General features: G+C 46.2%; 1 protein-coding gene across 3 annotated transcripts in view; it reads right to left on the reverse strand.

Moving 5' to 3' along the window:
• Window positions 1-14,714, reverse strand: part of Trappc9 (trafficking protein particle complex subunit 9) — a 458,815-nt gene that overhangs the window by 105,124 nt on the left and 338,977 nt on the right. For all 3 annotated transcript variants that reach the window (XM_076911449.1, XM_076911450.1, XM_076911451.1), the window contains one exon: window positions 1,985-2,138. In XM_076911449.1, the coding sequence (XP_076767564.1) occupies window positions 1,985-2,138 (154 nt within the window). The remainder of the gene's footprint in view (window positions 1-1,984; window positions 2,139-14,714) is intronic.

A 14,714-nucleotide genomic window follows, 5' to 3' on the forward strand; every position in this document is an offset into this window, starting at 1 on the left:
GAGGGGGCAAGCAATCCTCTCTGTGTTCATGCCACCGCATTCCTCTGCCCATCACAGGTCAGACAGCAGAAGTGATCTAACTAAATATGCAGCCAGGCTTCTCTCCAGCTGCCAAGCCTCTGTGCTGGGCTGGGCTGGCAAGATGAAAGACCCCTGAACCAAGTTATTACAAACAGCTCTGAGAGCTGAACTCCCTGGAGACAGATACCAAATGATTCCCTGCATTTCACTTATGATGATCAAGGAATCAACTACACTGGTGACAGGAACAGTTTGTATTAGAATTCATTTAGATAAAACTATTGCTCCAAGCCTGACTATTAAAAGGAAGAGAAAAAAAAAAAAAAAAAAAAACCACAGCATACTGGGACTTAAGTCTTTTTTAAAAGAGGTTTAGTTTTTGTTGTTGTTTTGTTTTTTAGATGGGAACACAGAGGTGCATTAAGCATCCTTAGAAGTCTCTCTAAGCCCATTAGAGAGACTGAAGAGGAGCCTGAGATGCTCAGCGGAGCAGCCTCATCCCCACCTCAGTGTCAAATGAGGCCAGGCCAGGTACTTCTCCCTGTGGGAAGCAGCAACCCCAAAGGGTAGAATAAGACCCACCATGCCCTTCGGTGGGTTTGTCCTGCCTGAGATTAATCAAGTCCAGGGCTCTGTGTCTAAAAGCCTTGCAGGGGTGTGAACCCCCAAGTAAACCTGGTGACCCTGCCAGGTTGCAGAGGGTGTCTAGTATTTGCCAGAACAGCACGGATACTCTTGGTGGCATGCAGGTGAAGCCACCTTGCTCAGCAGGGAATTCTCTAAGAAGAGAGACCCCACACATGATGGGAGACTTTCAACAAATGCAAGGCAGTGGGGATAAGGGATGATGGCATGTGTGCTCCAGGCTTGTCCCCTGCCTGCTTCAGCCATAGATGGTCTCTGTAGACTAGCTCTGAAGGAGATTGGTTTCAGTTCAGACTAACCTGGCTGCTCTAAATCACTTCATTTGATCATCATGGTACCCAGAGTGGGGCAACTAAGCAGCGGCATTTCTGCTGGCTGCATCACAGTTTCATAGTTTCTATACCTGTGTTCTGGGATCACAGTCTATACTGGGGTTTGGGTTGAAGAGTGCTCCTCCCACTGTCCCTAGGACTTAGTACAATCTCTGGCACATGCAAAGCATGAGGATTAAGTTTTCTGGAATGTTCTAGACTAGATGCACAGTCTGACCATAATGACAGTCACAGAGTCCACACATGAAGGAGATGATGGGACGATATCTACATTAGAATTTTCTTTTCCTGACAGGCTGAATAAGCCACACTCTCCTACTGTGTTACTTTTGGGTCATTTCTCACCTCTGGCCCTTTGATAAACTTCCACCCACTGCCTTCAAATGTCTGACAAACTGTGTTAGTACTCTACAGGGACTACCAAGACAACCGACACACAGATGCACTTGGGGGTCCTTTCACCCACTCAGCTGACCACATGCCCACATGGGCAGAAGCATTTAATGACACTGTCTCTCTCCACAGCATAGTCCACAGAAAAGTCTCTCACCACTTCTACAGAGTTTCTTTACATCTTGCTAGGCTGTACAACTCCACGTCGGTGCCCAGATAACTTGCATCCGCATTGATCACTGTCAGTCAGAGGATGGTTCAAGTCCTGCACTGATAAGCAGCCATTAGGACCTGTCACTAGTACGAACACCAGCCCTCAAAAGAACCATGAGATCCAAAGTTAGGAACACCACTGGCCCCAACAAGACCTTTACCCACTCAGGATCAATACTTCATTAAGTAGGACCTCTGAAGTGTGAAGAGGCTCAGAAAATGCCAGCTCTATGGTCCATATCCTGCCACGCCATTTGGAGCTGTCTGTAGTTGAGGCTCAGGACTTATTAAGCCCCTCTTGGTTCCCTGTTGGCGGTCAGAAGCCCTAATCAGGATCAGGGTGTGCCCTGGGCCTATGGGGAGGCCACTGAAAAGGATAGGATTCTCCAGCGGATGTCCAGCTTGCTGCTGATCTCCAGGCCTCGTGCCTCTTGCCTCTCTTCTTCCAGCTGCTTCAGATTTGCAAAGTGTCCCTTCTCTCCTGGGGACTCCGGGACACTTTCGAAGTTGAACTTGTCCACTTGAATAGCCATTCTGAGAAAAGAGAGAAAACAGTGGAGAATAATCAGTAGGGCAATTTCTTCCCGGAGCTGTTGGAGAGTGAGCACATGCCAGCATGAGACAGTCTGATGAACCATTATCGCTAGTAATTCCTAACAGATTCATTCCCAGAAAATGAAATAATGACTCCCAAGGTGGCCCTGACTGCAGAGCTGGCTCAACACACAGTTCCGAAGGAGCTACATCCATAGATTTAGACCTCTGAGAAGTCTTGCATCACCCCAGGTGAAGGTTTCCATTTCACAGTGGGGTGTGGCATATTAGGTGAACACGATGCTCATAAGGTCCTCTGGGTCATGACTGGAGCTCCTTTCTGAACATCCATAGAACACACTGGCATTATTGGACCCTAGGGACCTGCACCCTAAGCTCTGCCTGTCGTGACTGCAGTGCAGCCAAATGGGCTCAGGAGCTGACACCTATACCCTGCCCACAGCTCCCACCTTCCACTGTACCTTCCCAGCCATAGACATGGGGGACCCTGCCCTCAGCTCTCTGATCAAAGCCACCTGCTCAATACACCACTCCCATTGCTTACTGGCCCCACTGACCTTCTAAGAATTTCTAAGATGCATGGGACTCTCTGCCTTAGTGTGTAACTCTAGAATGTTCTAAGCCATGGCATGGCTGAGCCGTTCTCATCCCTGAAGCAAGAGCTGGAAAGCCCCTCCACAGCTCATCCCAGCCACAGCAGACAATTCTTTGTTCTCTCCTGCAGCATTCCATTTATTTCTGGTAGGGCATGTATCATGAGCTTAAAGGTTCATCCCTGAGTTAGTTAATCTAATAGTATCTCAATTCTACTAGAATTTAGATCCACAGGGACAGAGATGCATTTGGTCTTGGTGATCAGGCTCCCCAGGTATGGAATAACATCCAGGATACAGCGGTGACTCAGTAAATAATCAGCTGGACAGAAGAAAGAGCAGGTTAAAAGTCTCCCCTGGCACCAAAAGCAAACATTCTCTCTTCCTGATCCTCTGGCTGACCCTCTGACATGTAGCCTGTCCCTATCATGGGGCAGCAGTTGGTTACCTGATGTCTAAAACTTCACCTCTTGATCTATCCAGGCATACAACAGGCACTCAATAAAGGTATGTTGTGTGGGTGTTGGAAGGGGGACAGGGAGAAAGGGGGGCTTCTATTCGTGAGGACTCCTATGCTCTGGCTCCAACCCAAATAGGACTCAGATGAATCAGCTAATGGGTAAAAGTGGATGTAGATACTATGGCTAGATTCTGAGTGGCCAAATCTGTCAGTAAAACCACCATCACCTTTGTGGCTTTTCTGGATCACACCCAATGACATCTCAAGACCTTTGCTGGCTCCAGAAAAGGCTGCTAAAGACACAGTGAGTCCATGACACTTGGCTCAGAGTTTGACCCAGAAGGCTGGTAGCCCAGGGCACTGGGTAACCAGTCTACATAGATAGCAAGAACATGCCCTATTAAATATGCTTCTGTGGGTCCTTTTTTCTAACTAAGTAAGCACTTTATCATAAAATCTTGGATAACAAAAAGCACACACACACACACACACACAAACTAAAGACAGGATGTAAAATCCTAAAAGATATTCATTAATTCCACCATCTCTTCCAGAATTATTTGTGGTTTTGTGTGGTTAGACTTTTCTTCTACACATCCAGGTAAATCGGAGGAGTCACTCTATCCATAACACATGCATAGGACTGGAAGTCGTTACTGCATTCTCTTAATAGACAATTCTATGAACATACTCACAGCACTAGAAATTAGTCCACATAACCTGGTAAGCTTCAGGTCTGAAATCCCAGCTTTCAGAAGGCCGAGGGAGGGTTACTGTGTCTTCAAGGCTAGCTTCGGCTACAGAGCAGGTTCAGGGACAGCCTGTGCTACATAGTGAAACTATCTTTAAAAAAAAAAAAGTGGGGCGGGGGAGGGCTGCTGATGGTGGTATGTCTCACCAGGTAAAACACTTTACAAAGAAATGTAAAGCATTTGCTACATTAATATAATACCCTGAGTTTGCCCTTGAGTCCTCGAGTCCATGGCAGAAGGAGTGAACGGACTCCCCAAATGGTCCCCACTTCTGTAGGTGTTGGTGGGTGGTATACACCTAGACCTACTCATCAAACAAACACTGAGCAAACCAACAAACAAATGTGTAGCTCTCATTGGCACCGCATCTGCCTCCCACCACAAAGTCTTGTTTTGGGTCCCAGTTTTAAAAAGTTTGCAAAATTTGGTATAAGAAATTTTTTATATTTTTATTTTTTTATTTTTTTTATTTATTTATTTATTTATTTATTTATTTATTTATTGGTTTTTCAAGACAGGGTTTCTCTGTGCAGCCCTGGCTGTCCTGGAACTCACTCTGTAGACCAAGCTGGCCTCGAACTCAGAAATCCGCCTGCCTCTGCCTCCCAAGTGCTGGGATTAAAGGTGTGCGCCACCACCGCCTGGCTTAAAAAGTTTGCAAAATTTGGTATAAGAATCTTAATACTCCTATTATTTGAAATCTCGGATATTTTCCATTTTTAAAGAAAAGTATCTTGCCTGCTCTTTCTCTCTCTCTCTCTGTCTGTCTCTTTCTCTGTCTGTCTGTGTCTCTGTCTGTGTCTCTGTCTCTCTCTCTGTCTCTCTCTCTGTCTCTCTGTCTCTCTCTGTCTCTCTCTCTGTCTCTCTCTCTCTCTCTCTCTCTGTCTCTCTCTCTCTCTCTCTCTCTCTCTGTGTGTGTCTCTCTCTCTCTCTCTCAACTATACTAAATAACCCATAACTTTGGGAAGTGTTAAGCTTAAGCTAACTCCATATGCTCTGAAGGCCCAGGCAGATAGTGTTTGCTGAGAAGGCCTTGCCTGTCTCTTGGCCTCCAGCCTGCAGTGGGCTCTGTCCTGGCCCCTTGTTACCAGCATAGAGGTCCAGAATACTCCCTTAGACACTGGTAAGCACTTGTCAAAAATAAACACACATCCATTGCATATTAAGGGGGAAACATACTCATGCTGCTCCCACAAAGCCCCCTGGGAAGCCTGAGGACAGGAAGTGAGGGGCATCTCTGTCTAGAGAAGCACAAGCCCCTCCTTCATATTTCCACATGCCTGAATAGCAAGGAAGCAGCCTTCCTATTGGGATGGGGCCACTGGCTTGTAGGACAACAGGGTCCCTAGTGAACAAAGAGTACAGCAACATGCATGGCCTTGTTCCCTAGTCTTGGTGGTGCAGTAGAGAGGAAAAAACACACAGGGGTAAAGAGTTAACTATACAAAGGGATACCACAGATCCAGGGTTGTTTCTCATGGATGGAGAGCTGTGTGGAGGGGAAGAGGGAACTGTGGGGTGGGGTGTCACAATGTCTGGACTCCAGCTCATTTGGGTCACCAGAGGAAGCCACACAATTGTCTTTGCATCCCACATGCAGAATCTGGGAGCATTCACTTGGTTTACTCTGTGTAATTGGTGCTCAAACCTATTATAGCTGTTGTTTTTTAGGGTAAGGCAAATGTTTTGAAATGGACTGCGGTGGCAGCCGCATAGTTCTCTGAATGAGTTGGAATGCTGTGCACTTCAAGTAGATGGACAGTATGCTGCATCAACAGAGCTTTTACAAAAGATTATGGCCATTACAGGAACTTATGCTGAAGATCAAAATGGGCTATCTAAAGATGTTTTGTATGGTATGAAATGCCACAGAAATGCTAGCGGGCCTCTGTATTACTGTCCCTCGGTGTTCTAGGCTGTCGCAGGCATCATACACTGAAGTTCATGTCAGGTGTTTTGCCCGCTGCAGTCTCCCTTCTCTTGGGCAATGCTGTTTTCTTCTAATTGGCACTAGCAGAACCCAACACAAAGCAGATACTGGACAAAGACACCTCAAGGACCAGCTGGCCACACAGTCACATCTGTTGGGAACCCCAGGCCTAGCATGGTGGGTGTTGTCTCCACCAGCACCAGAAACCCTCTCTACATCTCCCAGATCTGCTGTTTCTAAACAGGTTTGTGGCTTTCTCCAGTCTGCTAAAGGGTTCTGCAGACATTGCTACTGAGATTAAAACATCTACAGGACTCCTGGCAAGTTTCCTGTTATTCCCAGGAAGTCTGAAAATGCCTGGGTCTACTTGAAATTCACTGTGCTGTTGGGCAGGTCACTCACTGGTCCCTGAGCTTTGTTCTGGTCTATACAAACGTCCTGCAGTCATTTCACCTAAGTGAGGCCAGGCCAGGGCATATGCAGCTCAACAGAGGTGTCCTTCCAACCTTCTATTTCACTACGGGAAATGAGCTGTTTTGAAGGCTCTCTGCCTTATATGGCTAAGGGGGCCTGAGGGCTGCTTAGCCTTCTCACTGAGCCTGGGTGGAGAGTGTTCTTCTCACTGGGCTGGAGGAAAAACACCATCCAAAGGAGGCCAGAGGACCACTATGTACATGGCAGGATCCAGGTAAGTTCCTGCTTCTTCCCCCCCATTCCAGGTGACACCAGACATTGTCTAGACACTAAACCTAAGACTACATCTAATTCCATGGCAAGAAGGCAACCTTCCTTTGAGCCTCATGCTGATGCAAAGAGAGAAGAAAGTAGCTGGAATTCATTTAGCTCACATCAGGCAGGCAGGGCCAGGACACACTGGGCACATCATCCTCCCATTCGAAATCCAGGAGGCTGAAGATCCAGACAGAAAAGACCTAGAGTCCTTTGGGTAGCTTATTCCTTGGCATGGCAATGAAGAAAGAAGGCAAGCATGTTCCATGGAAGGGTCTGAGCTCTGGCTTTAAGAAGAACGTGTGTTTCCTTCATAATGCAAATCAGAAGCCAAAGAAGCCAGCTGGTGGGATGGCTCAGCAGACAAAGGCACTTGCCACCAAGCCTGATCATCTGAGTTCAGTCTTTGGGACCACCCAGTAGAAGGGCAGAACCAACTCCTGCAACCTGTCCCAAGATGCCACATGCATGCACGTTTTGGTATTTGTGTGTCCACATAAACAAATGTACACATATGTATGTGCACATGCAAAACCTATACAAATGCACACACCTATGCATGAAAAATAAATAAATAAATGTAAAAATAAAAATAAGTCAGGAGACCAATGTGATCAAAATCTCAAGTGTCCCTCTCCCACCAGAATAGCTGTAGATGTAATCATATCCTGTGGTCCCACCATGTACCAACCCAGAAGGTAAATGAAAACAGAACAAAGATAGAAGAACCACAAGGACTTCCATTGTCCACTTTCCATGGAAATGAAAAAAAAAATCCTTAGTGTGAACATCCTCTGTGAATGGCGCTGAGCCTACCAAGCTTGCCAAGCTACATCACTGCTCTTGTATGTGTATCCTTTCATATTAGGATGCAAATTTAAGTATTTAATGCATGCTGTCATTTAAGTACAGCTCTTAACAGATTGGCAGAACAGAAGCAAGGCACAGAATAGGCCTGGACAAGAAAACAGCTGCCAAATACTCACTGCCTATGTACATGTGCCCCTATATCATCCCATCCCCAACATGATGGGGTTCCACAGCCCTTTCATTTCATTCTCAAAGCCATCATGGATTATATCCAATGGAAGAGGAAAGTAGGCCTAAACTGTGTGTAGCTACAGAAACAGTAGTATATGGGGGATAATGAGAGCTCTGAAGAGGCAGGCATGCTCCTATGCCCAGTAGGAGAAAGCCTCCCTGTGATACTAGGCTGTGCCCCTACATCACAGGGGCCTAGCCAAGGTCTACTTGGTCCCTAGCATTGAGCCAGATGTGTACAGGGCATTATGGGTTACCTCTGTCATGACTGTTGTGGACCAGAGAAATATCCTGATTGCTATGAGTCTAAAATGACACACACATGTATATCAAAATGGAGATGAGCAGGCTTCGTTGAGACTGTTTTTTCATTATTGTTGTTGCTTAGCAGAACAACTTTTGGGAGGTCTGGCTATGCCCTGATACTCCAGCACATGCTCTCTCACTGGCACCTTCCCCAAGAAATCTAAACACTAGCCTAAGAGTTCTCCCCAGAATCTTTTCCTTTCCTCCTGCCCATGCCTCACCCTCCACAGCCAGCTGGAAGCCTGATCACTGGATACCTCAAAGTCTGATCAGGTGGCAGCTGTGTGACCTGCACCTGCCTCTGCTGCATCTCACCTTTGTGGGCCTGTTCCCTCCACCTCACTCTTCCCCACACCTGGCACAGGCCTCAGCCCCTTCCTCTGTGGTCCCCATGCTGGCACCATCAAGGAAACTCTGAGCCCTGGCCTCCCCCTTGCCATCAGTCTTTACACAGAAGCTACTAACTGTTCCTCAGCAGGACTTGGGTCTCATACGTGATCTGCTGGCCTAGACCAGGCTCAGGAGGTGATGGAGTGAGAGAAGTGGGCACATACTCCAAAGGCCTGGATGCAGAGAGGTAGGGAATGGGGCAGAGCCTGGGCAAAGATCAATCTAGAGTACTTGCCGAGGCCCATGTTCAACCAAAATATCCCAAGCCTTGAGATTCTCGGAGGGCTCCACAAATTGGAAAGTGCCTAATTAGCATGTGTATAAGATAGCATCCTCATTACCATCAACAAATAGCATAAATACCAAATATATTTATAGGATATGGCTATGTAGGAAGGCAATACGGATTTAGAAAATCAAATTTTAAATACATTTCCAGAAAGTGAAAATTTATTTTGAGAGGCATGGTGCAAGGGAAGAATTAGAATGAAAAGGCACACTGAGAGGGGACGCCATTACTGAAGAGATACATATGTTCTTCCAATGGACCAGGCACAATCAGCTCTTTTGATACGTTCACCACTCATCCCAGAAGAACTTGGGGCAGCCTATCAGACAGAACACTAAACACTCACCACTCTTACTCAGCTCTCTGAGCCCCTGGGTGGCAGGCACTGCCATACCCCTCTTTACAGTGAAGAAAACTAGGGCTCCTGAGGAGCATGTAGCTACTGAGAAACATGGTGGGTAGATGGAGGAAGCTTCCTGCAGTGATGGCTGTATACCAAGGTCACATGAGTAGGAGAGAAATGGTTGGAACTGGAGGACAGGAGTCCCAGCACAAGCTGAATGGAGTCCTGAGCTGGACAGAGGTGTGCAGCAAAGAACAACAGCAGGCAGGAGTCCACACTGAAGCCTCTCAGCATTAGGAGTGAGTACCACAGCCCATCTATAGCTGTGGCTGCAGAAGACTCTAAATAGGACTGAATTCTTCTCTTGGACTTTGGGCTCTGGGGCAAACTTATAATAGAAGCAGGGATAGGTGAGTGTCTGTGGCCTTGATCCTTGATCTGGGAAAGACTGACCTCAAGGTATGGATGGAGAGAAGTGGAGTCCTGTGCTTGGGCCTCAACTTTGAGTCCCAAGGAGCCTAACTTGGTCTGATGATGATAAAGGTAAGACACTCTCGGGAAGCTCTTGAGAGCACTGGAGTCACAATGATATTTGGCCCACTCTCCGGAGTCTAGACTCCAAAGCTCCTGTCTGTGTACTCTGGGCCTGCACAGCAACTCCTGCCATTTGCACCGTGGTCCTGCCTGTTGGCATCTTCACGCGGGCATCACACCAAACCCTGTTCCTGGTTATATGGTGCTTCAGCTCCACCTTCACTTGCTTAGCTTGTGTATAAGACAGCATCTGAATACTTTCTTCCCTGGGCTTCCATTTGGCTCTCTTATAAAGCACGTGGGAAAGAACAGTGTTGTGTGGGTAATGACACAATTTGGTCACCTGACACAACTGTCCCAGACCATTGGTACTGAAGCATGTCCATTGAGCACCTTCTATCTGACTGGCCTTGTTCTTCCCAGCCAAACACAGTTACTATTGAACTTCAACAGAAGCATACCTACTAAGAAAAGTCAGGACCTGAGCTGGAGTCCATAGAGGCTCTATGGGAAAAGGGGGTTGGGAAAGGTTCTGTGTAAATCTGTACAGACCTCAGGCTACAATCTGAGAAAGCAGACTTAACCCAACATAGGTGCTGACAAGAGCACCTTGTGACTGGATCACACAGGTGATTCTGGACTTTCCTCTGAGTTACACAGTATGGATGGGCTGCAAATATAGGCCAGGAGAAATAGACAGAGATCTAGGCCCCATATACTAACACCATGGCAGAGCCCAGAACAGGAAGAGTCCATGGCAGAACATGAACAGTAGCAGACAGTGCATCAGTGAAGGTGCACATGTGGGGGCAGAAAACAAGAGAAGTGGGACCTCAGCAAAAGTTCAGACATCTATCTTCTGCAAGTTGAAATCTAAAGCAAGTTGGAGACAAAGAAGCCTATATCTGACTATATAAATATGGCTTAAACTCAGTAAGTACTGAAGCTAGTTTAAAAGAAGACAGGAGAGATTCTTTTTTAAGCAGATGTTTCATGAAAGAATGTAAAGTGACGGCCAGTAAGGACAAGAGAAGATGCTGGGGTTCAGCCAGCCATCAAAATTGTACATTAAACAAGTTCCAATCGTGGTTCTTGTGGGGACCATTGTCTACCCACATGGCATAACTTCCATATGTATGTATGTATGTATGTATGTAAGTATACATGTAATCATGCATGTATGTTATGTATACATGTATGTGCATGGGTATGTTATATATGTATGCATGTATATGTTATACATATACAAATATATATACTTACATATGTTATACATAATTTTAGGAAAATATAATTTCTTGAGGGTTTATCAACCAACCTTGGTGTTATCTGTCCATTGTCACTACTCCCTCTGTACTGATTTCCCTGCTCTCTCCCCACTTGGAGTCCACTCCCCACTATTCCACTTCCCATTTCATATTGCCTCTATCCTGTTCGTCCCCTATCAAGGGTTGCCTCCATCATGGTCTCTATATACTTTCCTGGTTTCTGTGGATACTCCATGTGGTACAGTCATACCAGAGGATTTGAAACTAGGAGCCTCTTGTCTTCCTGAGTCTGGGTTACTTCACTCAATATAATTTTTCTAGTACCATCCATTTGCCTACAAACTTTGCAATTTCATATTTTATAGAAAATGTGTGTGCACACACATATACATGTATATATATGTGTGTATTTATATATGCATGTATAGGATTCTCTTAAAACTCTGCTAACTATTAACAGTCTTTTTGATGTGTCTGTCACACATCCAAAAAAGTTTTGCAGTGCAGGACGCAGAGGAGGAAACACAGAGCTCAACACATCACAGTGAACATAAATTATGATACTCTTATTTAAAAGAAGGGTCTTTTCAGTAGCAGGAGAACACAGCCATTCTCAGGAACGGTACTGGTCTCAGATTTCGGGGTAGCAAAACTTAATCTTTCCTAGGCCCCAGACAACCAGGCTCTCTCCTGACAAGAGGTCTCAGGCTCCACTACCATTAGAACAATTACAGTGTGCCTTGTCTGAAGCTAAGCTTATGTATAGGCCCTCCAGTTCTAGGGACCTTGCTACAAGCATCCATCATGGAGGGCTGTAAAAATACTGCTGGATACTATTGTCAATCAAGGCTGTACAGTCCCCCAGGGTGCTCAAGGAAAGCCATGGCTGAGCAGGCAGAGCAAAGCAGAACTCCCAGGATTTGCCTACCTTCCTACACGGCCCATTCTGCAGTCTCCTCTGGAGTCTAAAAGCATGGCCCATTCGTCTGTAAGAAGGCATAGCCCACCCCTTATGGCTCAGGGTCCCTCTAGTTCTGTGGCACACTAGACAATACCCAAAGCTACCAAGTGAAAGTCTGATGCTGGCACATGCCAAAGGTTCTCAGCATCATGAGTGCTGGCCAGCACTCACAGCTAGCATTCCTGGGATCTCTCTGATACCTCAGAGGGACAGAAGAGGAGGTGATAATTGGGAAGAGCTGTTTGAGCTTTGTGTGTACATGTTCCTCTCCAGTTTGACAGCAGCAAAGGGACAGGCCTGTGTAGCGGTGGGGCTGGACCTGCAGCCAACCTGTAGTTGACATGAACTGTGAGCAAAAAGCAAGCAGAGCTAAACATTAGGAAGTGATTCTGCAGACTGCGATGTAGGTAGAATAGCTGGTTGGTTCAGGATTACAAGAGAAGACAAGGGAGTTAATGACTAGATCAAAGGCTTGGAAATGAACTGCTTTGTATTCACCATGACACATAGAAAGCAGCCTTCAAGGGAGCTGGCTGTACCTCTCACATTCTCTTTTCTCTTAGCCAAGACATTAAAAAGACAAAAGGTGCCGGTGATGGGTTAATATGCAAAGGTAATCTTGATCCTACAAATACAAAGTACCAGAAGCCCCCACTCTTGCCCTGCTACCAGCACGACTGCCCAACAGGCATCAGAAGGAGCTTCCAGATCTTTCCTACTTTATAGGTTGGGAACTCGTTCAACATTGCCAGGCTGTTTTCCAATATAACGAATGAGAAAATTAATAAGTACTTCTGTGTATCAGGTGCCAACTTCACTGGTCTTGAATTTGCCTCTAAACCCCACAGCCACCTTAGGAGATAGCACTGACACCCCAATTCTACACAAGAGAAAGAGGGGAAGATACTGACAATGTTCAGGCAGAACATTGTCAATGGGTTTGACAATGGGTTCTCTATGTACCCTAGGATGGATGGTGTTCCTCCGCAAGGCCTGTACACATGGGACAGCTGCCTACTGGGAACATTATACTATAGCCACATGGAATCTTGAAGGCCACCTAGCTCAGTTCCCTCTTTGAACAACTTAAACAAATGCACACTCCAAAATTGGCCAAAGCTCAGGTCTGAGCCTGGGGTCTCTTGGTCTAGAAAGTGTGTTTTCTTTTGGTGCTTCACAGGGACTCCAGACTAAGACAGGCCAGACCACAACACTGTGTCCAGCAGACCCAGGCAAAGAAAAGAACATGGCTACTGGCCATTTTGCAGCCCATCATGATAAAACTGAGACAATGACTCATATCCTATTTTATCATAGCATCATTAAGCACTACAAGTTCTGAGATACAGAAGAGGGAGAGAAACATGCCTGCCTTGGTGAGGGATTAAACCCATATCACCCTGAAAATATATGTCTCTGATGGATTACATTCTGGCAGCTCACAATGGCCTGTCAGAGGAACCACGGTGAAAATAAAGAATAAAAATCGTCCAGAGTTGTTTCACCATGATCCAAATTAGAAAATGCTACTCAAGATGATTTATGCAGAAGGTTTTCCCTTCTTCACAGAGAATCTGTCAAGCGATGCAGCAGCACTGGAAAGCAACAACACAATTCAAACTGAGGGAAAAGGCCAAAGAGCACAGATGCATGGTAAGGTCCATGAGGCTTCTAAGTCAGACCTTGAAAGGCCTTCTCATGGAGAATACAGTTCTGAAGACCTCTGGGGTGGCCCAGGAGTCATGGGACTGTGATACAAAGGACATTTCACACCATCATACCTCACTCAGCATAGCTATCATGGGACAGGATGTCCCAGATACATGGCTTTGGCCAAGCAGAAGGGCATCTGCTCTGTTGGATGGTGTTGGACCATTGTATGTTTGACTAATTTTTCTCTACCATGTCACAAGGACAAAGTGAGGCTAGCCAGACTGATTCTTGGGATGGAAGGCATGTAAGAAAAGTTCCCAAGCCTTCATCAACGTATGACATCAATTTCTGCTTTACTTCACTGACATTTAGGGACAGCCCATTACCTAGATTAAACTAGTACAAACGATGAGGTATTTCCTGGAACTCTCTGTACTTCCTCTCCAGAATATAAGAGGTTGCTCCTTGGGACCTAGTACAAAGCTACACCTTCCAGAAGCATCTCCCACTTCTGACCCAGAAGCCATCTTTCTCTAGTCCCTCAGCTACCCATCCATGCATATCACTAGGCTTCTATGCTGATCTCTGAAAATGGTTCTTCCTGACCAGTCTGAGTCTGTCCTACTGTCAGGCAATTCCTTGGGTACACATCTAGGAAGAGGTGCTCTGGGTTGTACCAGAACCTGAGCCTACCTGGCCCATTTGTTCTGACTCAGGAAACTCTGTAACCAAAATTCTTTCCAATGTTTTCAAAATTATGGCCTAGTGAGAACACAAATATGTACAACTATAAATAAGGAAACCATGCAGTAGTTGCCCTGAGAACCACCCTTCCAAGTGAGAGTGTGTCTTTCCTGCAGAAAAGGCTGCCGGCTTCCCATAAATCCATGCACCACATGGTCTAAACTGCCACGGTCCACAGCTTGTACTCTGGGTCAGAGCAGGACCCTGCCAGTGGGCTCATAGAGACAACCAGGCCAGACCTAGGCCCCATTCACCTCCAATGGTGGTGTGACATTTCTTCATGGCTTCTCCCAGATGGCCCACAGCATGGTTGGATCCTTCCTCCCTAGGATCAAAGCTGACTTCATCTCAAACATGGGCTCTGGTGGGTGTTTCTGCTTGCTTGTCAGTTTCCCCACCACTAATCCCTTGCTTTGCCTTCTATTTCTCCTGCAACAGGTCTTGGGGATCAGGTAATACACGCCTGAGGTCTAACTGGTGTCCACGATTGGTTTGTGACTTAAAAAACAAAAGTCCAGTTCCACCTCCCTCTGTCATGTGAGCCTATGTAAACTGCAAAATC

Source organism: Arvicanthis niloticus, chromosome 13, assembly GCF_011762505.2.
Source record: "Arvicanthis niloticus isolate mArvNil1 chromosome 13, mArvNil1.pat.X, whole genome shotgun sequence".
NCBI lineage: Eukaryota > Metazoa > Chordata > Mammalia > Rodentia > Muridae > Arvicanthis > Arvicanthis niloticus.